We start from the raw sequence: 23368 nt of genomic DNA on the forward strand, positions 1-23368 counted from the left end.
CATCAGTGAAATGGTGCGAAAACCAATTAGAAATGGCGAAGGGAACAATAGTTGACTGGAACAGCTATATGCAGCAAGTTTGCACGTGGGATGTCAGTCGTCGTGAGATGACACAAATTGGAGGCAAGGGACTATGCGTGGAAATAGACGAAAGATTGTTCACAGGGTGGAACACCGAATTTTGTCATGATAATATAATTTGCGTTACGATACCAGAAAAGTACCGGGTTTTTTTCTATAATTTGCTCAAACATTACAGTTAATTTTGCGACTTCTCTCATTGCACTAACAATCATAGTTCGCTTGTAGGATCAATATATTCGCGCTAATCCAAGGCAGAAGCTGCAGGCTGAGGGGATGGGGAAGGGTGATGTGAGAAGTAGTAACTTGGCCCTCCTTGCTGTCCTGTTTCACTACTACCCAGGCGGAGCCTCGGGCGACGGCTAGTTAACCAATAAAGTAAAGACAGGTCCACCCATTTAACACATTTTTAAACACTTAAATCAATTCAGCTTGAGTGGGGTGAAGGGAGCCTATTCTGGCAGCAACTGGTGCAAAGCTACCAACAACCCTGAAGATAATCCGATTTCGACAAGGAGACAATATGATAGCTCTAAAATGTTAACACTATCTTCTGCAGCTGTGAAGCAGCACTGGCAACCACTTAACCGTATAAGGTGACCTGTACACGCTTAACTCCTAAAATGAAATATTAATAAAACTTATATTAAGACGCATAAAATTCATTTTCCGTTTGACACAATCGTGCCAGAACCCGTGTCTCTCCCATCCTGTCTGTTCCACGGCTTTCTAGGATGCGCTGTCCAGGTGCTGTACAACCCGCGGTGTGGCTGTTTAAACAGGAACGCCGCAGGGGTCCGGAGGTCTGGCGTATCCGACTGAGGTGACCGTAAAGAGTAGCCTGTGTTGTATGAGCTTGATGAAGGAGTCAAAGTCCTGCGTGCGTACATTATGAGTCAGGAGCCCCGATTTACAGTGGGGGAAAAGGGATCGCGAAGAGCCGGTCTGGTGCGCTACGGAGTGCGGTTAGAGACCATCGCAATTATTTGTAAAGTGCGGACTAGGCGAGATGAGGCTCGACTTGTCACGGTGTTTTACACCATATCTGTTTACTTCGGTGGAGTTCCCTGCGTCCTCCCTAAGCGCAACTGTTTCGCAAGCTACCTGTTTTGTGTTGGGACGTTAAAAATAAATGTGTCCGACTGTACGAGGGCTCAAACCTGCAAAACCTTCGTGGTGTCTCAATCTGTGCCAGTGTCTTCAGTCCCGTGCTAGTTACGGCCTAATGTGTATTAAATTCTTACCAGATGAACGTTCTCCTTTACTATTTGTACCTCCGTCCTGCAGGTGGTGCGCGCTTCAGTGTACAGTTCAGGGGCACAGAGCATGCGCAATATGCAGGGACGGCTGTCGTCGTTTTCCCGGATGTAAGCACGTCGTCCGAACAAGCAACTTCCTTTCTAATTTTGTGGCGGAGACGGAAGGGTCTCTTGTCCGCCTTTGGGTTGCTCTCTTCGGGTAAAATGCCAGGAAAGATCTACTTTGACATTGACAACATGGATACGGAAGAAGTTTTGGAAGTTAACAGCTCAGAACAGAACCAACAGAAGGTAAGGGAGTCCCCATTTTTGTGTTTTTTCGTCCCGTTTTCGCTTTACGTTTTCCTCCACGTAAACAAACAGAGGAATATGGCGGCCGAGCACATGGGACGCCAGAAGGCTTTTAAAAGAGTGACATGTGACTGGTGGGTTGTTAGCCGTCGTTGCTAGATTTATTCTGTTCAGTATTCAGTTTATTTATATTTATCTTTTTGATTTAAATAGTTTTTTCTGTAATAATTTGGTACAAGGATTTCGTTAATGTTACACGGAGGGGTAATTTCTGACCGGAAATTCTATGATGTAAAGTTGTATTGTTTTCCTATTAAAAAGGTGGCTGTTGGATTTTCGACATTGGAATAAATATGGACATCTGTGTTCTATAAGGTCACACGAATGGAAAAAAAAGGCTTGATCATATCTGTGATGCCTTGAATGATCTTTTTGACCCGTTATGTCGGACCCACAGCATCTAATTTATATTGGAATTTCATTACAGTAAAACGTCTTCAGTTTCAGGAACATTAGGGGTCAGCACACTTTAGAAAGTGACCAGACGGTTGCAATACAATATGGTATGTTCTGGTAACGTAATTATATACCCATAGACTGGCTGTGTACTGTAGTGGAGTATACCCAGGCAATGATGTCATTTGAGGTGCTGTAATAGCTTATTACAAAAAACACGTTTGTACGTGGACGTCTGCGCAAATTCCAGTTCTTATAATTCCGTATACATTTTTGAATTATTTTGAATACTGCAAGTATTACTTTGAACAGTGAATTATGTTGAACTTAATTACAAAAAAAGAGTCATATTAAATCGTTAGGTAATCTTGCCTGTGTATTGCGTAGGTAGATTGAACACCACCTAGAAATAATGTAGATGGAGCATTACACATGTTCCTCAAATATTCAGAAGAGGGTAAGCAGACTAGACAGCTGACATTCAAGTTCAAATGTATTGTCCCAAGAACACAGTACTGTAACATACTGTACTTGCATGTGTCCCACAAATTAAGAACGTAGTATTCTTTCAACAGGAATGAATACTACACCACACTTTAAATGCAACATCAGACTGTGTTTGTGAAAGAATCAGTAATGCAGTTTCCAGTATAAATGCCTCTGGAGTAGCCTTATGACTCGGAATATAAACTGCCCAAAAATCTAGTAGATGGTGACTAAAGTATTTATAGTAAACTATACATGCTTCCAAGTCATTGAGTGTTTACTTAAGTCAGTTCTATAAACATTGGTCATATTCCATTTTTAACATTATTTAAGTTTCTAACTTCTCTGTTTTAATTAGAGTCAATATTTGTTCATTTTCTAGGTAATTTTTAAAGTGACTTGTGCGTTTTATACATTTTATTTATTTTATTTGCTTTTTATGATTTTGACTATGATATATCCTTATGGATATGCATATTTGCTGATAGGCAGACCCTTAGATTTTTTTTACCAAAAATACCATGAAAATTTCATTGTATTCAGATAAGCTAAATGTAAAATTATTTTTTTCAATATTGAGTAATGTAATATAGTAGTTATTTTAATGAAGTTAAAATGTATTTTAGAAAAGTAAATTATTAAAGTCTATCTATCTAGTAAAGTGTTACTGCCTTACTATGAGAGCTTATTTTAAAAATACATTTCATTTTGCAGAAGTATTGCCTTTTTAACTTGTTGCCTGCTGCTATGTAAGATAGAGCATACGCTTTCCATCTGTTTGACAGCTAGAGAGGAAGAAGTTAAGTTCTTTTGTAGTGTGCAATCAAGCAAAAGGAGTAAAAGACATAGGTATACACTTAATCATACATTAGCTGAGTGATTCATTTAATCCTCTCGGTTTAGATGAAAGGAAGGCAGTGGCTGTCTCAGCAGCACAGAGTGTAAGGCAAGAAACAAATGTGGTATGCTGGTTCATTAAAGGGCACAATTGCAGAGTCAGCCAGGAGAGAGAATGCTGCATGCAGTCCAGTAATGCTGGACATACACTGTTGTTCAAGTTTGTCAGTATTTTAACTCTTTTAGGGCTAATGTCAACTTTTGTCAACAGCAGGGCTCGAGGTTGGATGTTGACTTTAGTTAACATCCAGGGTTAGAGGGTAATAATCAGCTGTAGACGTCGACAAAACTCGCCATTACGCTACGGTAGGCCACCTTTGCTAGGAGGACAGTTAGACTCATTGACTTGACATCGAATCCCTGTGTGTGTATGAGGAGCGTAGAGTGAACAACATCTAGAATGGCATTGATGTCGAACAAAAAAGCAAAGCGATTGTGCAAAGCAAAATACTCTTTGGGCATTATTAATTTTTTTTTGCTTTATGCATATTATTGCTATGTCAGACGGACTTATCAAACTCCGATTTTGATGCAAGTGATCTGGAAATCAAAAACGAAAGGCAGGTAGCTGTTTCCTTTCTGGGAAGTGCCTTTCAGAATATAAATGGTTAGACAAACAGGTATGTAGTAAGTATGTAAGCCGTGTTACAGATGATCTTAGAAAGCTAATGTTTAATGTTAGTTAGTTTTGGGGAACAGTATTCAGAACTGGGAGAAAAATGAAAAAATAATTAGCCCTGAAAGAGTTAATTAAACATGATTTGCAGTCGCCAACTTTTTTCTACAATGTCCTGAATTTCAGCTTCATTGGCTGTTGTTTCATGGGCATTGTGAGAGGTGTTGTGATGCCTGACTGCTTTTTACGATTGTGCTGTTACACAATTTGAAGAATTTCTGTCTTGTCTATAATTTCAGTCAACTGTCTTTTAGCGAGAGTAGTCTTGCTACCTCATTTTGATGTTACAGTATTGATTGCAGTATGTTGTACTTTGGGTATTGCTGCTGTATGCATATTTTCTAATTTTTGAAAGTAAATATTACGTAGCAGCATACCTATATACAACTAAATGGCCAATGAAAGAAGCATCTTAGGAAACCTTTACTGGAACAACCTGAAATAAACATACACACCGGTAACTTGTATAGACCGTGTACCTCTAAACCTCTCTGTAAAATAGACAGATCTTATTGTCCACACTCAACATTTGTGTGTCCAATTATGTTTTTCTCCTTTTTTGTTTTTGTACTTTTATAGCACAGTACGGCATGAGCCAGGAATGTAGCCCTTTGACATTTTGAGAAGTCTGTGGCCATAGTGTTTTTTTGACTGGCCATCGAGGCCATGTACATGTATGGTCTGACCACCCATATCATGTGCTTGTGCAGTTTGAGCAAACAGTGAGCAACTGAGTAGTAGGTTTCCCATGTTTCCAAAAACTGTACAAAAAAAAAAAAATAAAGCGCCAGTCAGGTTTTAATCCAGCTATAGACATTTTGAAAAAGTGTGGTTTGATAGCTCAGCATTATTTATAAAACTCAACAAAATTCATGAAGGTTCCTATATGGATTTAGGATTCGATAACGTGCTGGTAAGTGAAATGTTCTGTTTTTCATGCAAAAGTAACACACTGTTTGTAACTCATTACATTTTGTAATGTATAACTCTATAGCATACTTTTTTTTGTAAGTACAGTGGACCCAAACTAATTTCCCCCATAGGATTGTATGTAAATACAATGAATCTGTTCCAGACCGTACAAACTGTATGTAAATATATTTTCTCGTAATTTTTAAGCACACAAATAGTTAATTATACCATAGAATGCACAGTATAATCTATACTAATAAAAGGCAAAGCCATCTCACTGACTGACTGACTGACTCACTCACTGACTCATCACTAATTCTCCAACTTCCCGTGTAGGTAGAAGACTGCAATTTGGCAGGCTTATTCCTTACAGCTTACTTACAAAAGTTAGGCAGGTTTCATTTCGAAATCCTACGTGTAACGGTCATAACTGGAACCTACTTAACGTACATATATACGGCCATAGCCTGCAGCTCGGTCGCCGTTTGAGGTGGAGTTGCGTCCTCCATCAGAACGCCTCCCACGTAATTGACTGCCTGCCCATATAAGGCCGTCCGTCAGCAGCAATCCAATAGATACGCTGCCACTAAATATTCACTGGTGAAGGACTGTGCTTATGCAAACGAAGATGAGATGGTCCGGGATAGACTAGTGTTTGGCACAAACTCGGCAAATGTGCGAGAGAAACTTTTAAGTGCCGGGTCTGAGCTAACATTAAATAAAACCATGGACATCGCAAGATCGCACAAGCACAGCTGAGAACCTTCGATGCATGTACTCCGAGCGGCTCACGTGAACTGATTGTGAACGCAGTACGCAGACAACAAGCAAGAGCTCCAAAGAGCGCTGAGCGAAAAACAAATTACACAATTGAGACGGCAGCAATTGAATATGAAGCGACTGACGCATACACGCATATTCATAAGTTCACCTACTGCGGAAACAGACCACACGGTGGAAAAAGTCAATGTCCAGCTAAAGGAAGACAGTGTAAAAAAATGTGGTAAATTGAAGTACTTCGCTAAAGTTTGCAGGACTGGGACAGGTAAATCCATGCAGTGTGTGATGTCTCAGATAAAGAGGAAGACAAGCAGTTTATTGATGCAGTAGGACAGGAACAACCCTCTGACACTGAACAAGCCTTTGTAGACATATCAATAGGAAAGCAAGGTGTAAAGCTTAAGTTTAAATTACGTTCATAGACACGCTGCCGCTAAATATTCGCAGGCAAATCCACAACTTAATACCAGGAATGCCTGTTAAACATCTTAGATTCACGAGTACCAATTTGGGTGGTGATCACTTCGATGAATGAAACCTGTTATCTTTACAATGGTTGAGAACGAAGATGAGATGGTCAGGGACAGACTAGACAAACACGGAATGTAACTTGAACACAACACATCCTCCAAATATGAACCTGATTGAAAGAAATAATGATAATCAAATCCTTGATGACAGCAACACTCGTAACACAAAACAATTACATTGACCATCATGTTATGTTATTTTATAATGTTTCCTTTTCTTTTTCATTACTTCTTTAACACACTACTTCTCCGCTGCGAAGCGCGGTTATTTTGCTAGTAGTAAACTAAATGTAAAAACCTTGAATAACACTGAGACAAACACCCAGGCTCCCTGCTTAGCTGCACGCGAGCCTGCGCCGCTCTCTCTCCTGCACCGGCTTTCTCCTCCTGCTTCCTGCCTTCTCCTGCAACTTCCCATTCTTTCCTGTTCTCTTCTTTTTCCCTTTAGCCGACTTGCGCTTCTATTTATGAAGAGGCATGGTAGTTGTGGCAATCAGCAGCTCCTGGGAACAGTTACGGATGCAGACTGCTTCTCACCTGTGCACTTATGTGAGAAACGCCTACATCACAAACTCCTCAGGAACCGCTTCGGCCACACACCACCACGCCCCCTCACTAAGCCGCAAGAGCAGTGATTATTTATTAAAACTGGCCTTTTCGACGGTAGCTGTGGACCTGCTATACCATAGAAGGAAGCTGGGTTGAGAGGAGGTTACAGTTTTGAGGGAGAGACTGAACACGTGCAGAAATCATCGGCACATATGAATCGGAAGGGAAACTGCCTTGTTCGTCAACCGAGTGTGTGGTCGTAAATAGATGCAAAAGTTTGGCAAACGTTTTGTTCGTAACCAGATTTGTACGTGTTCAGAGACGTTCATTAACCAAGGTTCCACTGTAATGAGTAATTTAACTAAGTTGCTTTAATAATGTAGCGGCTCCGCTATGAAGTACCACGAATTTGGCAGCATAGTGCTAAGACTGGGTACGGATCTGACAGTGTGAGCTGGCTATACAAATGATGACCACTGGCAGGAGCGAAGTTTTACTATGAGCAGCTTGCACAAACCAGTGAGGAAGGGAGGAGGTCACCTAGAAATGGGGTGATGAACTTGAAACAGAATTGTGGTAGAGTGGAGTGTCTTCACCAAAAGTTGGCAAGAGAAACAGAAATGGAAGACGTGTCTTCTGGATCAGAGAAATGACTTAGAAAGCAGTTGGCGAAAGAGACTCAGTTTTGTCCACTATATAATAACGGTCCTTCTAACGCAAACTAGCAGCAGCCAGCACAGCTTGCTAAAGGTGTTCCACATGGTCAGAACAGTAGGGAAGTTTTGCCCTGCACTATCCTTCCTGTCTAATAATAATAAACTGTAATCCTCTTGTTGAAGTGCATTATCTGACTCGTACTACAGTATATGTTTTCTTTTCCTTTAACTGTGAAGAAGTCTCTACACTACTTTGACATACTTTAAAAGACTTTCAGTGTGATTACAGTACTGTTACTCAATCTAAGTGTCTACTTGGGCAGTTTCGTCCTTATCTAAGTTATCCTTGCAGTCTTCCATGTTAGCTCCGCAGTCATCTAGTAAATATCATTTACAAATTTTTGCAGTTTATAAACGTTTTTGATTTCTGTAAAGTTTTCCTTACCCATTATGATTTTTAATGTTCTCTTCAGTACCTGTAATATAAAGAAGTGCTCCATGCAGACATTTTTTTAATAAGTTCCTTTATTTTTTTTGTTTTGTAGAAATCAAAAAAGGAAAAAAAGTCTAAGGATGAAAAGAAATCGAAAAAACAAGATCCCGATGAAGAGTGTGAGCCACCAAAACCCAAAAAGAAAAAGCGAGACCCAGAAGCTATCAATGGAGATGTCGGGTCCAGTCAAAAACTCCAGGAACCAACAAATAGTAAAGTGGTTTGTGACCCCATTAGTAATGGAACATCAAAAATGAAGTTAATTTCACATTCCAGTGAAGAATCGGGCCCCGAAGGTGACAGTGACGCAGAAGTCAAGGTATTTCTAAAACAACTTTTTATACAGTTAACAGGAGGAAAACTTTGTCATACTTTGCTCATTGGGTGCAGTTCTAATTATAGACAAGTTATTGGTATCGGCTGTAAATTTTAAATGCTAAATGCAGAGTTTGCAACTAAATGGCAGTTTTGGCTTTATGTAGCACATTTGGTTATTCCAAATTTATTTTATTTGGAAACATGCTAGTTATTTGCTATTTACCATTAAATGTTGACAGGATAAATGTCCAAATCCCCCAGCCAGATCCAATGAATTTCACACAAACTTTATAGTAAGAACTGATTTTCAATACAGGGTTTAAATGTCAGCACAGGATTGTAGGTATCCCACCAATTGTTTCAAAAATGCTACATGGTTTACCTTAGTAAAGAAATTCTGCTTTGATTTTTAAGGCAAAAAAAGACATTAATTATTGTCGTTTTTTTATATCATTATAGAATTTAGGTGAGAAATAAAAATGTGTGATTCATTATTCTTTAAGTGTGCAGTGGATGTGACTTATCCACTATTAGTTGAGGGAGTAGTGATATTATTTGATTTTTAAGACAATGTTATACACTGCCATGATATATCAAGCCTGTCGTCTTTCCTCTGATTCTGTTGAACACAGTCATAGTTGTCTATCTATCCATCCGTCCATTAACCACCCAGTATATTCCATTATGGGTCCCTGAGAGTTGGTGCCTATCACAGCTACACTGGGGACAAGACATGATCCAACCTTGCACACATCTCTCTACACATTATTCTTAAACAAATATTTAGTCTTTCAGAGTTTGTATTATTTGCCTGATATTGATATTTATGTGGCTCAGCTTGTAATATTTCGAGGCAAATCTCTCCAGTCAAACTGCAAGCACTGTATTTATAAAGACCACAATCTCTAAGATTGACAATTAGCTGTGATTCTGAAATGGCATGCTTAATTGTCAAAAATGAACCAATAAACATTAAATTCTATTTTTAGCCATTTTAATTCAATGACTGTACTCTGATATAATCTTAAATTGACGGCTTTGATTTCACAAAAATCTAAATAAGGAGGAACATTTTTTTAAAATTAAGTATCTGGTTTGTGAAATTTTAATGAATTTGATTCATCTCTTAAATATTACAGTAACAGCTAATTGTTACTGACCAGCAAATGTCTCCTCTATATACTCACACTAACATGGACATCAATAACAAATGTAACAAGATAAAGTGATTTTGTTTTTTTTATTTGGAAGAACCTTTTAGGAATGTATTATTACAAAAGAGTCTGTGTGAATGAAAACATACTAAGTTATCAGATAGATACTTTCTTAATCCCAAGGGGGATATTTAGTCGTTTCGTCAGGTTTGTGTCATTTACAGTTAGAGATTTATTCTTGAAACAGTATGTGAAGGGGCATATTAGTTGGTTAATAACACTTACTGAATTAGTTTCAAGTGAAACTCATTGTGCTTTTAATTTTCATGATTTCTCCCTCCCATTTTACATTTGTCTGACTCTAAGGCTAGCTTTGTGAAATAAAATTTTCAACTTGAGTAATTTCGTATTTAAAAACTCCTGCAATGCAGCATTTGTTGTCTTGTATTCAAAGTGCATCATATAAGAGATCAGAATTTATTATTGCTTATCCCTGTATACACTAAACTGGACTGATCTTAACTGCAGCAATTACTTAAAGATGGAGACTGCTTTCTGCTTGCTTATGTAAAATTCAAAAGCACAGAGATTTTGGGTTGTGAACAAATTCTTTTCCTGCAGACGTTTGTAACCCAATTTATTTATGCAGTTGGACTTTGTACTAAAAAATGTCTGTCTCAAACTTAAAAATGAGAGTCAAGTAATATTACAGAACTTTACATAAAAAAGAATAAAGTAAGATTTTGAATCATAGCTATGTACAGTGTATTGACTTTATGCTTGAACATCCTAAAATTTTTAATATTAATAGTTTAGTTTTTAATTTTAATAATGACACAGTACCTCATGGAAATTGAAAAATGCATAATAATAGCATGAAAATCCACCACTGGCTCACAATTGTGAGATGTGCTGTCATCATTAAGGAACTGCTCATTGTGTTGCTACCTCTTACCTGTGACTATAGTCCTGGAGGCCTCATGACACTATGTAACCATGAGCCAAGTGCCTTGACGTGCCCATGCTCCAATTGGAAACTAAAAGAGATGTAAGCAATTGTATCATAAATGTCATACGTTGCCTTGGGTGTTAAAATGTAAACTGTTGATTCACCTGTTTACCTCTGACAGAGCTTATTGTGTACCTGTGTGCCTTGCTGGTTACATTGGGTGATGTTTGCAAGCAAAAGACCGAAATGATTGAAAATGGTGACAAAGCACATGCCATTATATACTGTACTTCAGCATTAGTACTAACTGCTGCATATTCGTCTGCTTCAGTACCAGTTAATTTTCAACTAGCACCCTACAAATGAAATGAAGTAGAAATGAAAAACATTTTGGTTTTATTTGCTTATTTTTATCTACAGAATTGCTGTAATTGGAGACCACTAACTGGAGACCTGCGTATATGATTCTTTCTAAATGTACTTTCACCATTTTATGTATAACGTTAAAGTTGTTATTCTAATAAACATTACATTGGCTTTAAAAACCCAACAGCCAGGCCCACCGCCAGAAATATTTGGGCCCCCGACAATTGGGCACATGTGGGCCCCTCTGCCTTCCGCCAGGTCCCGTCATGCCAAAAAAAATCAAGTGTGAAGGGGCCCCCTTCCGTTAGGCCCCCAGACCAGACTCCCGTTTGTCCTCCCCTGGCAGCGGGCCTGCAACAGCTATTACAAACTTGGCATTTTTTTAGTTCATTGTTCATGTTTTTACCATCTTTGCGAGTTTGTACTTCTCAATCATAAATATCATGTAACTGGAGAAATCAGCCTTGTGCTTTAATTATAAATTGAGCCACATATATGTCCAACCATTGTGGCAATTCTTAAAACACTAAATTTATTTTAGAAAATAAACAAAATATTTTGTTGTCATTGCAGACAAAGCATACGGAGTGAGCCACTTTTAAACCTTGCCTGGATTTTTACTTCTAGAAGTACAACTGTAGGTGGCAGTACCTGTGTTAAGTTTACTCTGGCTTTTCCCACATATTAAAACATGCAGGTTATATTATCTGATAACCCTAGTTGAGTAAGAGTATGTGTGTGGTTTAGTCTGGGGACCTGGCCGAAGTTGTTACCCACTTGTTGCTCAGTCCATCTGGGGTAAGCACCTGATCCCCTTAAAGCGAATAGGATAAGCTAGTGAGAAAATGATTCGTGTTTGGACTAACAACTGCAACCATGCCTACTAAATTTACAGGGTAAATGTGAATTTATTTAAATAATAACAAAACCTTTTTTGCCTTGCAGGATTTATGATATTAAACCATATTTTTATAATAGGTGTGACTCCTACAGTGAAATGTAAGCTCTGTATTTAGTAAAGAGACCTTGATAGTTTATTAGAAGCATGCATTATATTTCCCTATTCACTTCCAGAACTAAATGTGTGAAAAAAAGCATTTAGTAGATTCAGTTTGATAATAAGGTACATAAGAAGCCATATTTTGATGTAATGGAGCTGCACAACACATTTGAAGGGGGCACACTGCATTATTGTAAGACTTTGCCTGAGTTGAACATTCTGGGGTCTCTTGCGCACTTTAACTTGGTAGTATAAAGCACTGCTGTTGAAAGCAAAGGGGCGTCTTTCAAAATCAGCAAATTGTTTGGGATTTACAGCAGTTTAAAATTTGTTTGAAAAATGGGACATGAGACTTGCACCTGCTGCATAAATTCTTCAGTTAGTGTTTATTTTTGTTTTTCTGCACTGCGGGGTGGAAACAGGAGGCCACAATTTGCAGATCTTTGACAGTTAATTGGTGATTGCATACTAATGATAAAGTGTATAAAGTCTCAGTGTACAGTAAGCAGGTTTTTTTTTTTGCTGGTCACTACTGGCACTTCTGAGTTGTCCACTGTTGTAGCCTGCCACACTGTACATCCTCTTCTGGGATTCTCCTGTGCTTTTACATGTTCTGTGGTTAAGCTGCTAAACACCATTTACATCATCACACTTGTGTCCACAGTATAACATACCTGCCATTGACAATTTTAATTTGGTAGTGTGCAATGATACTTGAATTGACTGCAATGAAAGAATTCAGATGCAAATCAGTATATATGGGGTGCTGTTTTGTGACATGTGATTCCTAAACTCCTGGGTTGTTAGGCCATGCATTGTCCGCATGAAGCAGTGGATCTCTTTACCTTTCAGCTACTTTCATTGACACAAATATTGCTGTATTCTGGTGTAATTTTTTTACTAGATTGCTTTTTTTATATAATTCTTTTTACAATATATTGTACCATGAATATCCTAAAATGCAAACTACAGTAAAGTAGTATACCTACTTGTGACCTAATCACTGTTGTACCTGAATATTAGAAAATCTGATATTTAGTCTCCAGCCACTTTCTTGTGCTGATGCCTAATCTTAAATTGAAGATGGTGAATTTATAATTGAGTATAAATTTTAAAACTGCTGAGATTAAATAAGTCATTCTTGTACTTTGAAATCAACTTATTTTTCATTTATAATCCTTATGTAGAACTTAGTCTTAATATTTCATGCTGTATTATTTTTTTGGTTAGTGGAGTGCTGGTTAGATCAAAATATTTTTGGCGTTTATGAAAATTCAAGCATAATTTTTTTTTCTCTCTTCATTTTCAGGAAGAAACTCCAGAACAAAAAGAGGGTGCTTTTTCTAATTTTAGGATTTCTCAAGAAACTGTAAATCTTTTGAAAGGTACTGAAATTAACTTGAATGCATTTTTTTCCATGTGACTGGCAAGCTGAGTATTTTGTGTTTCCTGTAAAACTTTGTTTTGTTGCAGTGTTTCTGGGATTTCCTCTAAGCATCCTTCATTAGCTGCTGATTTTTAACTCTTTTAGGGCTAATTAGATTTTTTGTTTCTTTTCTCCCAGGGCTGATTATTTTTCCAAAAACTAACTTTTTTTTAAAAAGAACACAAAGCAACTATTTAACATATCATCAGAAAATATTTACTTTTGACAAATGCTACTGTCTTGCATGTTGTATGAGCCTGCATACTATATGATTTCAGATACATATCACATACATGTTACACAGCAAAGTCTGATATCGCTCAAAGCAGCTAATTGCATGCATTGCCACATTGCACTGCTTACAATATGTGTTGCACTGGTGTTTTCTTTTCACTTGTCTGTTGCTGCACTTTCTCACATATATTATTAGTGTGTACTGTAGAGAGACAAGTCACTCATTTGACATCGTGCCATGCCACTGCCACCAAGTTTTCCACTCGCATGAAAACCGTATTGTCACCTCTTTACATCTTCAGCCTGTGTGGCTTCAACTGTGAAGGCATGTATCTCTTCTTCACCCTCACTATGCCACAAGCTCCAATTCCCCTGCTCTGTAGCTCCATGAACAATTCTGGGCATGTATAAAAATTGTCCATGTACACAACATGACCCAAATGTTCATAGCCCTGAAGCAGCTCCAGCGCAACCTAACTTGTCAAGGGACAGCTCTCTCTTTGAAAGAAATACTTTTCTGTATTTGTAATTATTTTCAGGCAGAAACCAGTGTTTGCTTCTGCCAGTACAAAATCCTTTATGCCCTACTTTGTGGGCTTGTGTGGCATATACTGGTGGAAAAAACGGTGTCCCTTTCATTTTATCATAAATGCATACACAGACAAATCACGGCCAGGCTGATAAAATTGTTTATGTGTTGGTTCCACAATATCAAGCAGGGGCTGAACTTTATGCATGGGGTTATAGCCTGGCTAACCCCTTGGGATTTGCTTCTGGTTATCACAGAAGTGAATAAAACTTTGCAGCATCACGTACCTATCACTGGCATAACCTGTCCAAAGCCACCAGGGGACAAAGCATGTTTGGACCAATGCTCCCTGAAGTTATATCACCAGTCTAGTCCCATCTCTTATTTGTAATGCCACAAAACTTCATCTCATCTTTTGTTGTGGGTTTCCACTTTGAAAAGCGAGAATGCGATGCAAGCACAGCCCGTGGTTCAAAAAATTGCTCTGCATACCTGTTTGTCTCGTCTTGACAGTAGCTGAAAAGCGGCATCAGGAGAGAGTAGCCTGGAATAGTCCAGCGGCTGGTAATCTGTCGTGTCCAACAGCAAGCCTTGCTGTCTTGTAAAGTCTGGTAGCCAGTTTGGCTCCCTCGGATCAGTGTCTAGGTATTCCTCCCACACGAACCTTGCCAATAGCTGGGGCGGCATTGGCTGGTGTCCGATCAGCTGATGCCAGTTCTTCACTTTCTTGCACGATCTCCTGATCACAGTCAACAAAGTCATATTCTGAAAAATCAGAGTCTGATTCAGCGATAATGCACAAAACATCGTCTGCTAAGTATTTTCTTTTCTGCACTTGCTTCACTAACTAGTAAGATGTCGATGCCATCTTGCCTTCATTTACATTTGTTTACATTTCGCAACTCACGCACACGCAAGGATTAGATGCTGAGTTAATGAGTCTTACCTTCCTCCAAGCAGAGAGGGAATGCCTGTGACGTAACAGTGGGTTTTGTCACCATCAACAGCTGATTGTTGCCCTCTACCCCTGGATGTTGCCTTTTGTCGACATTTGCCCTCAACCCCTCCTGTTGACAAAAGTCGACATCCGGCTTAAAAGAGTTGAACAAACTATTTACTAGTTATTGTTAACTTCCTCTGGGACATGCTTTTTAGAGGCTATACGCTGATTTGATTATCCCAATCCTTAGTCTACTGTAGTCACTTATAATAGGAGCATTTAGACTTTTCTTTGAGTTCATGACAATATCTATAGATTGAGATTGTGCTATTTATACCAAGTACAAAGTTTTTCTTAAGCAGATAACAGTTTAACATGTGCCCTTTTGCACCTAAACTAGAATGCTGGAGTTTATGGGGGTCTGCAAATTGGAGCCCTATCAAACTCCATTAACACATAGTGTGAAAAGATTGACAATTTGAGAAGAAAAAATTGCCATTACTTTTGGCTTGTTTCTAGTCACATGTGTGCACTTATTTTTGTAATAGACTTTGTTTTCCACAGCTGGAACCTCTATTCAATTTGCTGTTTTTCTCCACAGACCAGACAAAATGTAGAATTCAACATTGGTGACTTTTGGTCAGATTTTTTTTTTTTTTTTTTATGTGATACTGTTTCTCATCAGCGAAATGCTTTAAATACTTGGAGAACAGACTTGCATTGGAACAGCACCAAAGAAGTGTAACCTCTGCTGCAGCAGGAATAATTGGCAATGAGGGCAATTACTAATTTAATACCTGATCCCTTATCCAACAGTAGGTAGCTGCAAGGTCTGTTAACACCATTCTGGTTATTTTGGTGGTTCAGGCTGTCTGAGTTACCTAACCTTTTAAGTGCTTACCTGGGTTGAGAAATGCTGGGATAGTTGGTAACCAATAAGAGTTTTAGAAGGACATTCCCAGTATTTTCAGAAGGTTTTACAGACCCAAGAAATGATAGGGGATTTATTCCATCTGAGCATGGAGGGAGAGGAGTGTTGTTGGTGCCATTTGTAGATGGGTGAGTGCCTAGGACACGCCACTTGACAGGCAGGTGCAAATTCTATACAGCTAGACATAGTAAACTAGGTGAATGTATACTTTTATTAAATTTCGGGTTTCTCCTATATGCTCTTGTCTTTGTTAATAAAATGAAGGTTTAATTATAAATACATATAATGTAAGAACATACTAAGTTGCATTAAAGAGGCTGAGTCATAAACAAAAATAAGTGCATTAAATACTGTACTATGTGTTTCTACAGTAACACTGCATCAATGTTCATTTTTAATGTTTAAATTGTTAATTATCAATATTGTCACAGGCAATAACGGGTTGGCTGGCATCCCAGCCAGCATGGGTGGTTCCTTACCTGGCCAGGAAGCCTTTTTGTTTATGGGAAGTACTTGATGTATATGAATTTGTAAATCAGCTGATTTTTATTTTTGCCCTGTTGTTTTAATAAAAAGTTAAGAGCTGGCAGGAGGAAAGAGTCATTATTTAAATACTGTTTGCATTTGTTTTTCAGAGAGGGGCGTAACATATTTGTTTGATATTCAGGCCAAAACCTTTAACTATGTGTATGATGGGAGTGATGTGATCGCTCAAGCTCGCACAGGAACTGGGAAAACCTTTTCCTTTGCTATTCCTCTGATTGAAAAACTCCAGTCTGATGCCTTGGAAAGAAAAAGGGGGAGGGCCCCAAAGGTAGAAGGACTGTTTTATTCTCTTACACATTAATATAAATGTCATTTACTTTTTTGGAGCCATTTTATTTCTAGATTAATCAAAAATGTTAAGTTTTACTATACTAAAATTAAAAGCTCTAGGTATTGATGTAAATACTGTTGAGTTCATTTTTATTAAAGCCAAGTTATTTTTGTAAGTTTGAAGATGTGCTGGCCTCATGCAGTTGAGGTGATGCATGTTAAATTCTCCGGAGATGTGGAGAAATGTTGTACTTTCATTGAATTTCTAATTTATGGAGAAGGTAATGCCTTTGTTAGAGTCATTCTCACCTATTTGTCATGTACAAAGACCAGTCTCTTTCATATGCCACAATGAAGAGCCTAGTTGCAGAATTCATTCATGCAAATAACTGAATGAATAAAACAGTAAGGCGTATATTTGAAATGTTTAAATTACAATGTAATGTCTTTTTGTTCCAAGCAGGTTGCAAACCTACATATTATCAACCAGGAAAACTGTTTTATATTGTAAAATTCTACAATGCATTCGAATTATTTAAAGTTTTATTACACATTTGCCATATGTGATTTGCTTTTTTTAGGTTTTGGTTCTCACCCCAACAAGAGAGCTGGCTATTCAAGTAGCAAAAGATTTCAAAGATATAACCAGAAAACTGGCAATAGCATGCTTTTATGGCGGAACTCCTTACAACCCTCAAAGTGAGTGTTTGTTTTTATTTAGAAATGTATATGTTTTATTTTAAAGTTAAGAAGTTTTGATGAGAGCATAACTCATCAGTCTTATTCACATTTATTTTTTTTTAAAGAACAAGGTTGTTGTTTGATGATTTGTCATACTACATGTTAATCTGTTTCCCATATCTGTTGGCTTTTGTGTGAATTTAAACCCGTCTAACGGGAGAAATTTACTCTTATCCAGCTTTGTCTGTACACGTTTACAAAGCTGCCTTTTCTTTTTGCATTTTTTTCATAGATTCTTCCCCCTCCCCATCTTTATTAAGATACTGTATCTTTTATCAAGTTCTTAAGTACTCTAAGATAAGTCACTAGTACTCAATAAAATCTGTTAGATATTAGACCTTTCTAAATATTTTTCTTTAAAGAAATACTTCACCTGAAAATATTTTATTTATTCCATGCGTTTTATATTGATAACCGAGAGAAATTTTTTATTTTTTTTTTTTAAAGATACTATGAATAATATGATGGCAACCAATGCTGTACAACGACAAAAAAATGAAAAACCTCTAGGGAGGAGAGTTTTCTCATTACTTGTGTTGTATAATCCATGCCTATAGCTCAGCCGTTTTGTTTACAGTCTGCAAACAACACAGATTTTTTTACTGACGTATTGTTAAATGCTTCCGGAAAAATTGCCATGCATCATAAACAGGAAACACGAATCTCATTAGATTAAGTTATGAAACTGAAGAGAGGTCTTTTGACCAATTAAGAATTGATCACCTTAAGATCTAAATGCCACTGGACCTCTCAGATTCTGGAAATGATGCCCTTTGCCAGTGTGCAAATTTTTCTTCTCTCTTGTATCTGGCCATGACCCACCTTTCTTGAACTCTTTGGACTGCAGTCACCTCCTGTGCCACTGTAGAGCTGTACTGTCTCTCATTAAGACTGTGATGGTGAGGGTTGGCGGGATTGTGTACGATTATTTTATTTTATTTTTTTATTTTAAATCTGCACAGGGCCACGCACCACTTATCACACATGGACAGCTAGACGAGTTTCCCCAATTCTGTACAAAGGATGAGGCATGTAACCTGCACTCAAGTTTTGTGATCCTGTACTCAAGGTGCTGGATTAGCTGGGGGCTCTCGACATTTGTAAAAAGCTTTTGAAAGGATTTGGATTGTATTGGCCCTTATTTTAAATTTATCTGAATAAAACTGGTTATAAAGTTTACAGTAGAATAGTTGTTTTACACCTTCAGTTATATCTAAGCTATTTGTGTCAACAGTCAATGTTACAACAGTTTGTCTCTCAAGCAACCTTTTTTTTTTTTTGTGCCAGCTGTGCTTCCCACCTTTACTTTTTTTCCTTCATTTCTCTATGTACTGCTTTGCTGTCTTTATTCATTTTCTATCTTTTATGTTTTCGTCACAATTACCACTTCCATTGTGTGTAATTATATTTCTTGTCCCTGTTAGGACAATGAATTAACTGTCCTGACATTGCCTAGATGATACTATTGCTTGTTACCATATGCCTTCTTATCCGCTTCAGGTGGAAGCACTTATCAATTAGAGACTGTCACTTTCCCAAACCAGACTCAAAAACATGGCCTTTCAAGGGGACCCTGTCTGTGTTTGGCACTGCTTGTAGGGCAACAAAAAATACAAACATAGCAAAGGAAACTTGCACAAAAATGGAAGAAGCACTCATAACCACCAAAAAGAATGTCCCTTATGTAGTGTAAAATATGCATATTAATTTATTACTATAGCTGTTTGACTATTACTAATTGGTTAATACAGTCATGGCCAAAATTATCGGCACTTTGGAATTTTCCCAGAAAATGCACCATTTCTCCCAGAAAATATTTGCAATTACAAATGTTTTGGTATACACATGTTTATTTCCTTTATGTGCTTTGGAACAACACAAAAACAGAGGAAAAAAGCCAAATCTGACATGTCACACAGAACTCCAAAAATGGGCCGGACATAATTATTAAATTGACCACCAGATGGAGCTATTAATACATCAAATCTGCAGTCTGCTGAAAGATGGGAAAAAAAGGTAGTTTCTCCCTCTCCCCTGCCCCCTAGCTGAGGGAGAGTTTTTTCTTTGTTGTTGAAAAATCCCCTAACTTCCCAAAAATTAATCCAGCACTGATTTATTGTTCGTTCATTATAATTCTTTGATGGGGTTTGCATTATTTTTTTCTCAATTACAAACGGAATGCAATCAAATATTTTCTTTAGCATCAATCCTTTTTATTGATAATGCTTATTTAATTTAAGATGGAAAGTCTTTGTTTATTTGCACTATAAACTGTTAACATCTTTGTGTGAAGCTGGTTTCATTAAAGGGACATTTTCTGCAAAGAATATTGGCAAAAGCCATCGATGCGTCCCCTGTGTACCTTATTGTGAAATCTGTTTGAAAGGTGCTTTAAAAGCAAAACAGTACACAAGTACATAAAGCATTACATTCTGTACTCAGAAATGGAAGTGAACTTGCTGTATTAACAGGGCAAATCATTATGGAGAAATGGAAAACTGAAAGTAATTAAAATTTTTAAATGTTAACTATCTTTATAGTTAGGCTTTCTTCTACGTTATTTATAAAGTCCACAATGTTGTTATTATCTGCTTTACTGTTTACTCTGACTTACTGCATTCTTTCAACTTCTTTTCAGTTGACGCTATACGGAGTGGAATTGATATCTTGGTGGGCACTCCTGGTCGTATTAAAGACCACCTTCAGAATAACAAATTAGACCTGGCAAAGTTAAAGCATGTGGTGCTGGATGAAGTTGATCAGATGCTGGACATGGGCTTTGCTGAGCAGGTTGAGGAGATTTTGTTGTCTGCCTACAAAAAAGGTAAGTCAAAATCAAATTATAGCACTATCTTTATATAAGTAGAGAAAGAAAAAACTTAAGTACAGTTAAGTGGTGCTTTTTTTTTTTTTTTTTTTATGGGGACCAGTAATGCTCATATATATAGATCTCTATTATTATAAAAAAAAATCCTGGGACAAGACGTGACTTTTTCAGAAAGATACTTTCATGTCCCGTGAGACAAGACTATGTGCCAAGAGCGAAGCCCCCTAGTTATGTATTATATTTGTGTGTAATTTTATGCTTCAGGCCTGTTTTTCCAAAAGGTTTTGATTCATTTTGTCTGAAGCTTAGGTAAAATGGCTTGAATGAAACTTGCGTGGCATGACAATGTGATGTAATGTTATTGTATTATTTAAGGTTCTGATGACAATCCACAGACCCTGCTCTTCTCAGCTACATGCCCTAACTGGGTATATGATGTTGCTAAGACATACATGAGGCCACAATTTGAGCAAGTGGATCTTATTGGGAAAAAGACTAAAAAAACCGCAACAACTGTGGAAGTAAGTGTTTGTTGTAAATTGCTTAAAATCAAAATGGCTGCTTCACAACCAGAAAACACCTCAAATTGTGAAAGCTAATGCACTGTAAATGAAATACAATGATAATCACATGAACAAAAAGTCATGTTGCAGAAATGAATTTTTTTTTTTTTGAGTTCTGAGCCATTATATGAGCTTACTTTATCTACATTAGTTTTTCAAGTTTTCTTCAAACCTTTTGCTAATGCTGCTCATTTCATAAATCAAAACATGGTATAATTCCTGAGAGTTCTCTGGATATTTGTTATGAAGAGAAATTGCTAAACTAACCTTATTTATTAATATTAATGAGTAAAACGGTCATCCTGAGATTAAGTTGTTAATTTATAAAAGTGTGTGACTATTAAGTTTGACAGATGAAATTAGACCATTCAGTCCACTTAGCTTGTTTGGTTAATCTCCTTAGCGTTGCATTTCTTCTCGAAAAAACATGTAAAAAGCCTTGCATTTTTTGTCCTGAAAATTTGCATATTTATTCGATCTGATCTTTCTACTGTAAAATGTGCTAAATACTAAAAATACAAAGCCAGAAGTGTAGAAAGTTTAATCATGATACAAATAATAATGAATAATAATCATAATAAAAGTAATACTAATACCATATATACTATCAAAATGTGAGTGAACATATATACTATACTCCTATCTTGAAGCACAGTGACATACACATCCAATGTCACAGTCGGAATAACAGCAATGTGATTGCTTGTGGATTTTCTTTCCATACTGATCAGCTTTTGAACAGCACACTGTACGTGTGTGATTGACACAAGCGTCACTTTTGGATTCGTCAGATTTACTTTTGATTTCACTGTCCATTTCAGTTTCACTGCCTACGGACAGACAGACTTCATCATCACTGCTTGTATCACTGTCAAGAGCATTTAACACCTGGGTTGCTGAAAAATGTTTCTTACGGGACGCTTTTATGAGGCTAGGAGAGGCAGTGTCTGCACCATTGCCCAAATAACACTCAAGCTTGTCACTGTATGCAAGACACGCCTATATTGTCTCCCGTGCATCATTCTGCATAACGCTGTTGGCACTTTTACAGCCCGAGCAGTTCTCGGGTCTAACGCTTACGAGAGATGATATATACAGTTGCCAGACTGATGTTCAGGACTAACAATTTTAGCACTGGTCTTACAGTCCATGTAAATGATTGGGTCTAACGCTAAGGAACTTGACTAATAGCTAATTTTCCTTAATATGTTATCCAGGCATTTTTTAAAAGATTGAAGTATTTCTACTTGGAACTATTTGATTAGGTACTTTATTTCAAATTCCTATGAATCTTTGCATAGCTTTCTGTCTTAAACACTTCTCCTTAAACGTATGTAAAAAGTTGACAAATGTGAAAAGAAAAAGCAGTGCATTTCTTCCATTTAGACAAATGCAAACTTCATGGCAAAGTGAAGACATGTTTTAAAACACTGCAAACTACAGTGAGACAGACTTGGCTTTGATTTTATCCCTGAAACATCTTGTGCCCAAATCAAGAATAAAGCTAGACCAACATTGCAATTTACATAATGGTTTTAAGAGTGTTTTAAACCTCTTTGGAAAGTGCTTTAATGTTTGTCTATTTTATTATTTTTTTTTTTTAAGTAAGGGATGTACTTCCAGTTATGGAAGCTGTTAGAATGGAAGTCGTTAAGTCGGGTTACTACCAGAAGTGGTCACATAACCGCTATGTGCTTTAAAAAACACTTTTTTGCACAATGAAAGGGAATGCTTTGATTTATGTATTTACTGGAACAGTAAAGATGCATTTTTTCATGTCTTTTAAATCCTTGTCTTAAGTGCTTTAAAGTTCTATTATTTGGTTTATAGGAGTGAGAGCTGCAGTCATTCTTAGAAATTCTTGTATTGGTGCTAGTTAATGTAAGATAAGCATGCATTACTTCTGTTAAAAAAAAAAACAGTGTCTTTCAAAGCAATACTAGCTGCCTGCAGGCAGTTGTACAAGTAGCAATTTTAAATTGACACTACATGATGATACCTTTTAAAGCATATTAACTGTGCCTTGGCTGCAAACAGAAAGCCTACAGGTTTATGAATTTATAACTTGCAGACATTATTACAGCCCCTGAAAAAAATTGGGAATCTCTGCTCATGGATGGTCATTCAGCCATTTCACGTTGTTGCATAAAAACAAATCACATATATGACACACAACTATTTTAACAGCTGACCATTTTGGCATTATAAAACATACCTCAAAAAATGAAATATATGTAATTAATGGCAGATTTTTTGATCAGACCAAGTAGAGGAAAAACTTAGTCACTCAATGATGAGGAAAAAAATACGAAATTATTAAACAAAAAGTTTCAGTTGGTACTTCTCCTGGCCTTTATGATAGCTTGAATTCTTTGAGGCATAGACTTCACTAATAAAAAAAATACAATATTCTTCATCAATCACATTCCAACTTTCTTTAATCGCAATTGACACATCAGCTTTGCAGGATGGAGCCTTATTTACTTTTTTTTTTTTTTAATTTCCACC

The 23368-nt window shown here is 37.2% G+C and overlaps 1 protein-coding gene across 1 annotated transcript in view; it reads left to right on the forward strand.

The window, feature by feature from the left end:
• The first annotated feature begins 800 nt into the window (after positions 1-800).
• Positions 801-23368, forward strand: part of LOC120516115 (nucleolar RNA helicase 2-like) — a 42336-nt gene continuing 19768 nt past the window's right edge. The window contains exons 1-8 of the mRNA XM_039737576.1: positions 801-828; positions 1369-1631; positions 8119-8385; positions 13163-13238; positions 16549-16727; positions 17311-17428; positions 20109-20294; positions 20673-20818. Coding sequence (XP_039593510.1) covers positions 816-828; positions 1369-1631; positions 8119-8385; positions 13163-13238; positions 16549-16727; positions 17311-17428; positions 20109-20294; positions 20673-20818 — 1248 coding nt within the window. The 5' untranslated portion in view covers positions 801-815. The remainder of the gene's footprint in view (positions 829-1368; positions 1632-8118; positions 8386-13162; positions 13239-16548; positions 16728-17310; positions 17429-20108; positions 20295-20672; positions 20819-23368) is intronic.

The sequence above is a fragment of the Polypterus senegalus genome, chromosome 1 (assembly GCF_016835505.1).
Source record: "Polypterus senegalus isolate Bchr_013 chromosome 1, ASM1683550v1, whole genome shotgun sequence".
In the NCBI taxonomy this organism is placed as follows: domain Eukaryota; kingdom Metazoa; phylum Chordata; class Cladistia; order Polypteriformes; family Polypteridae; genus Polypterus; species Polypterus senegalus.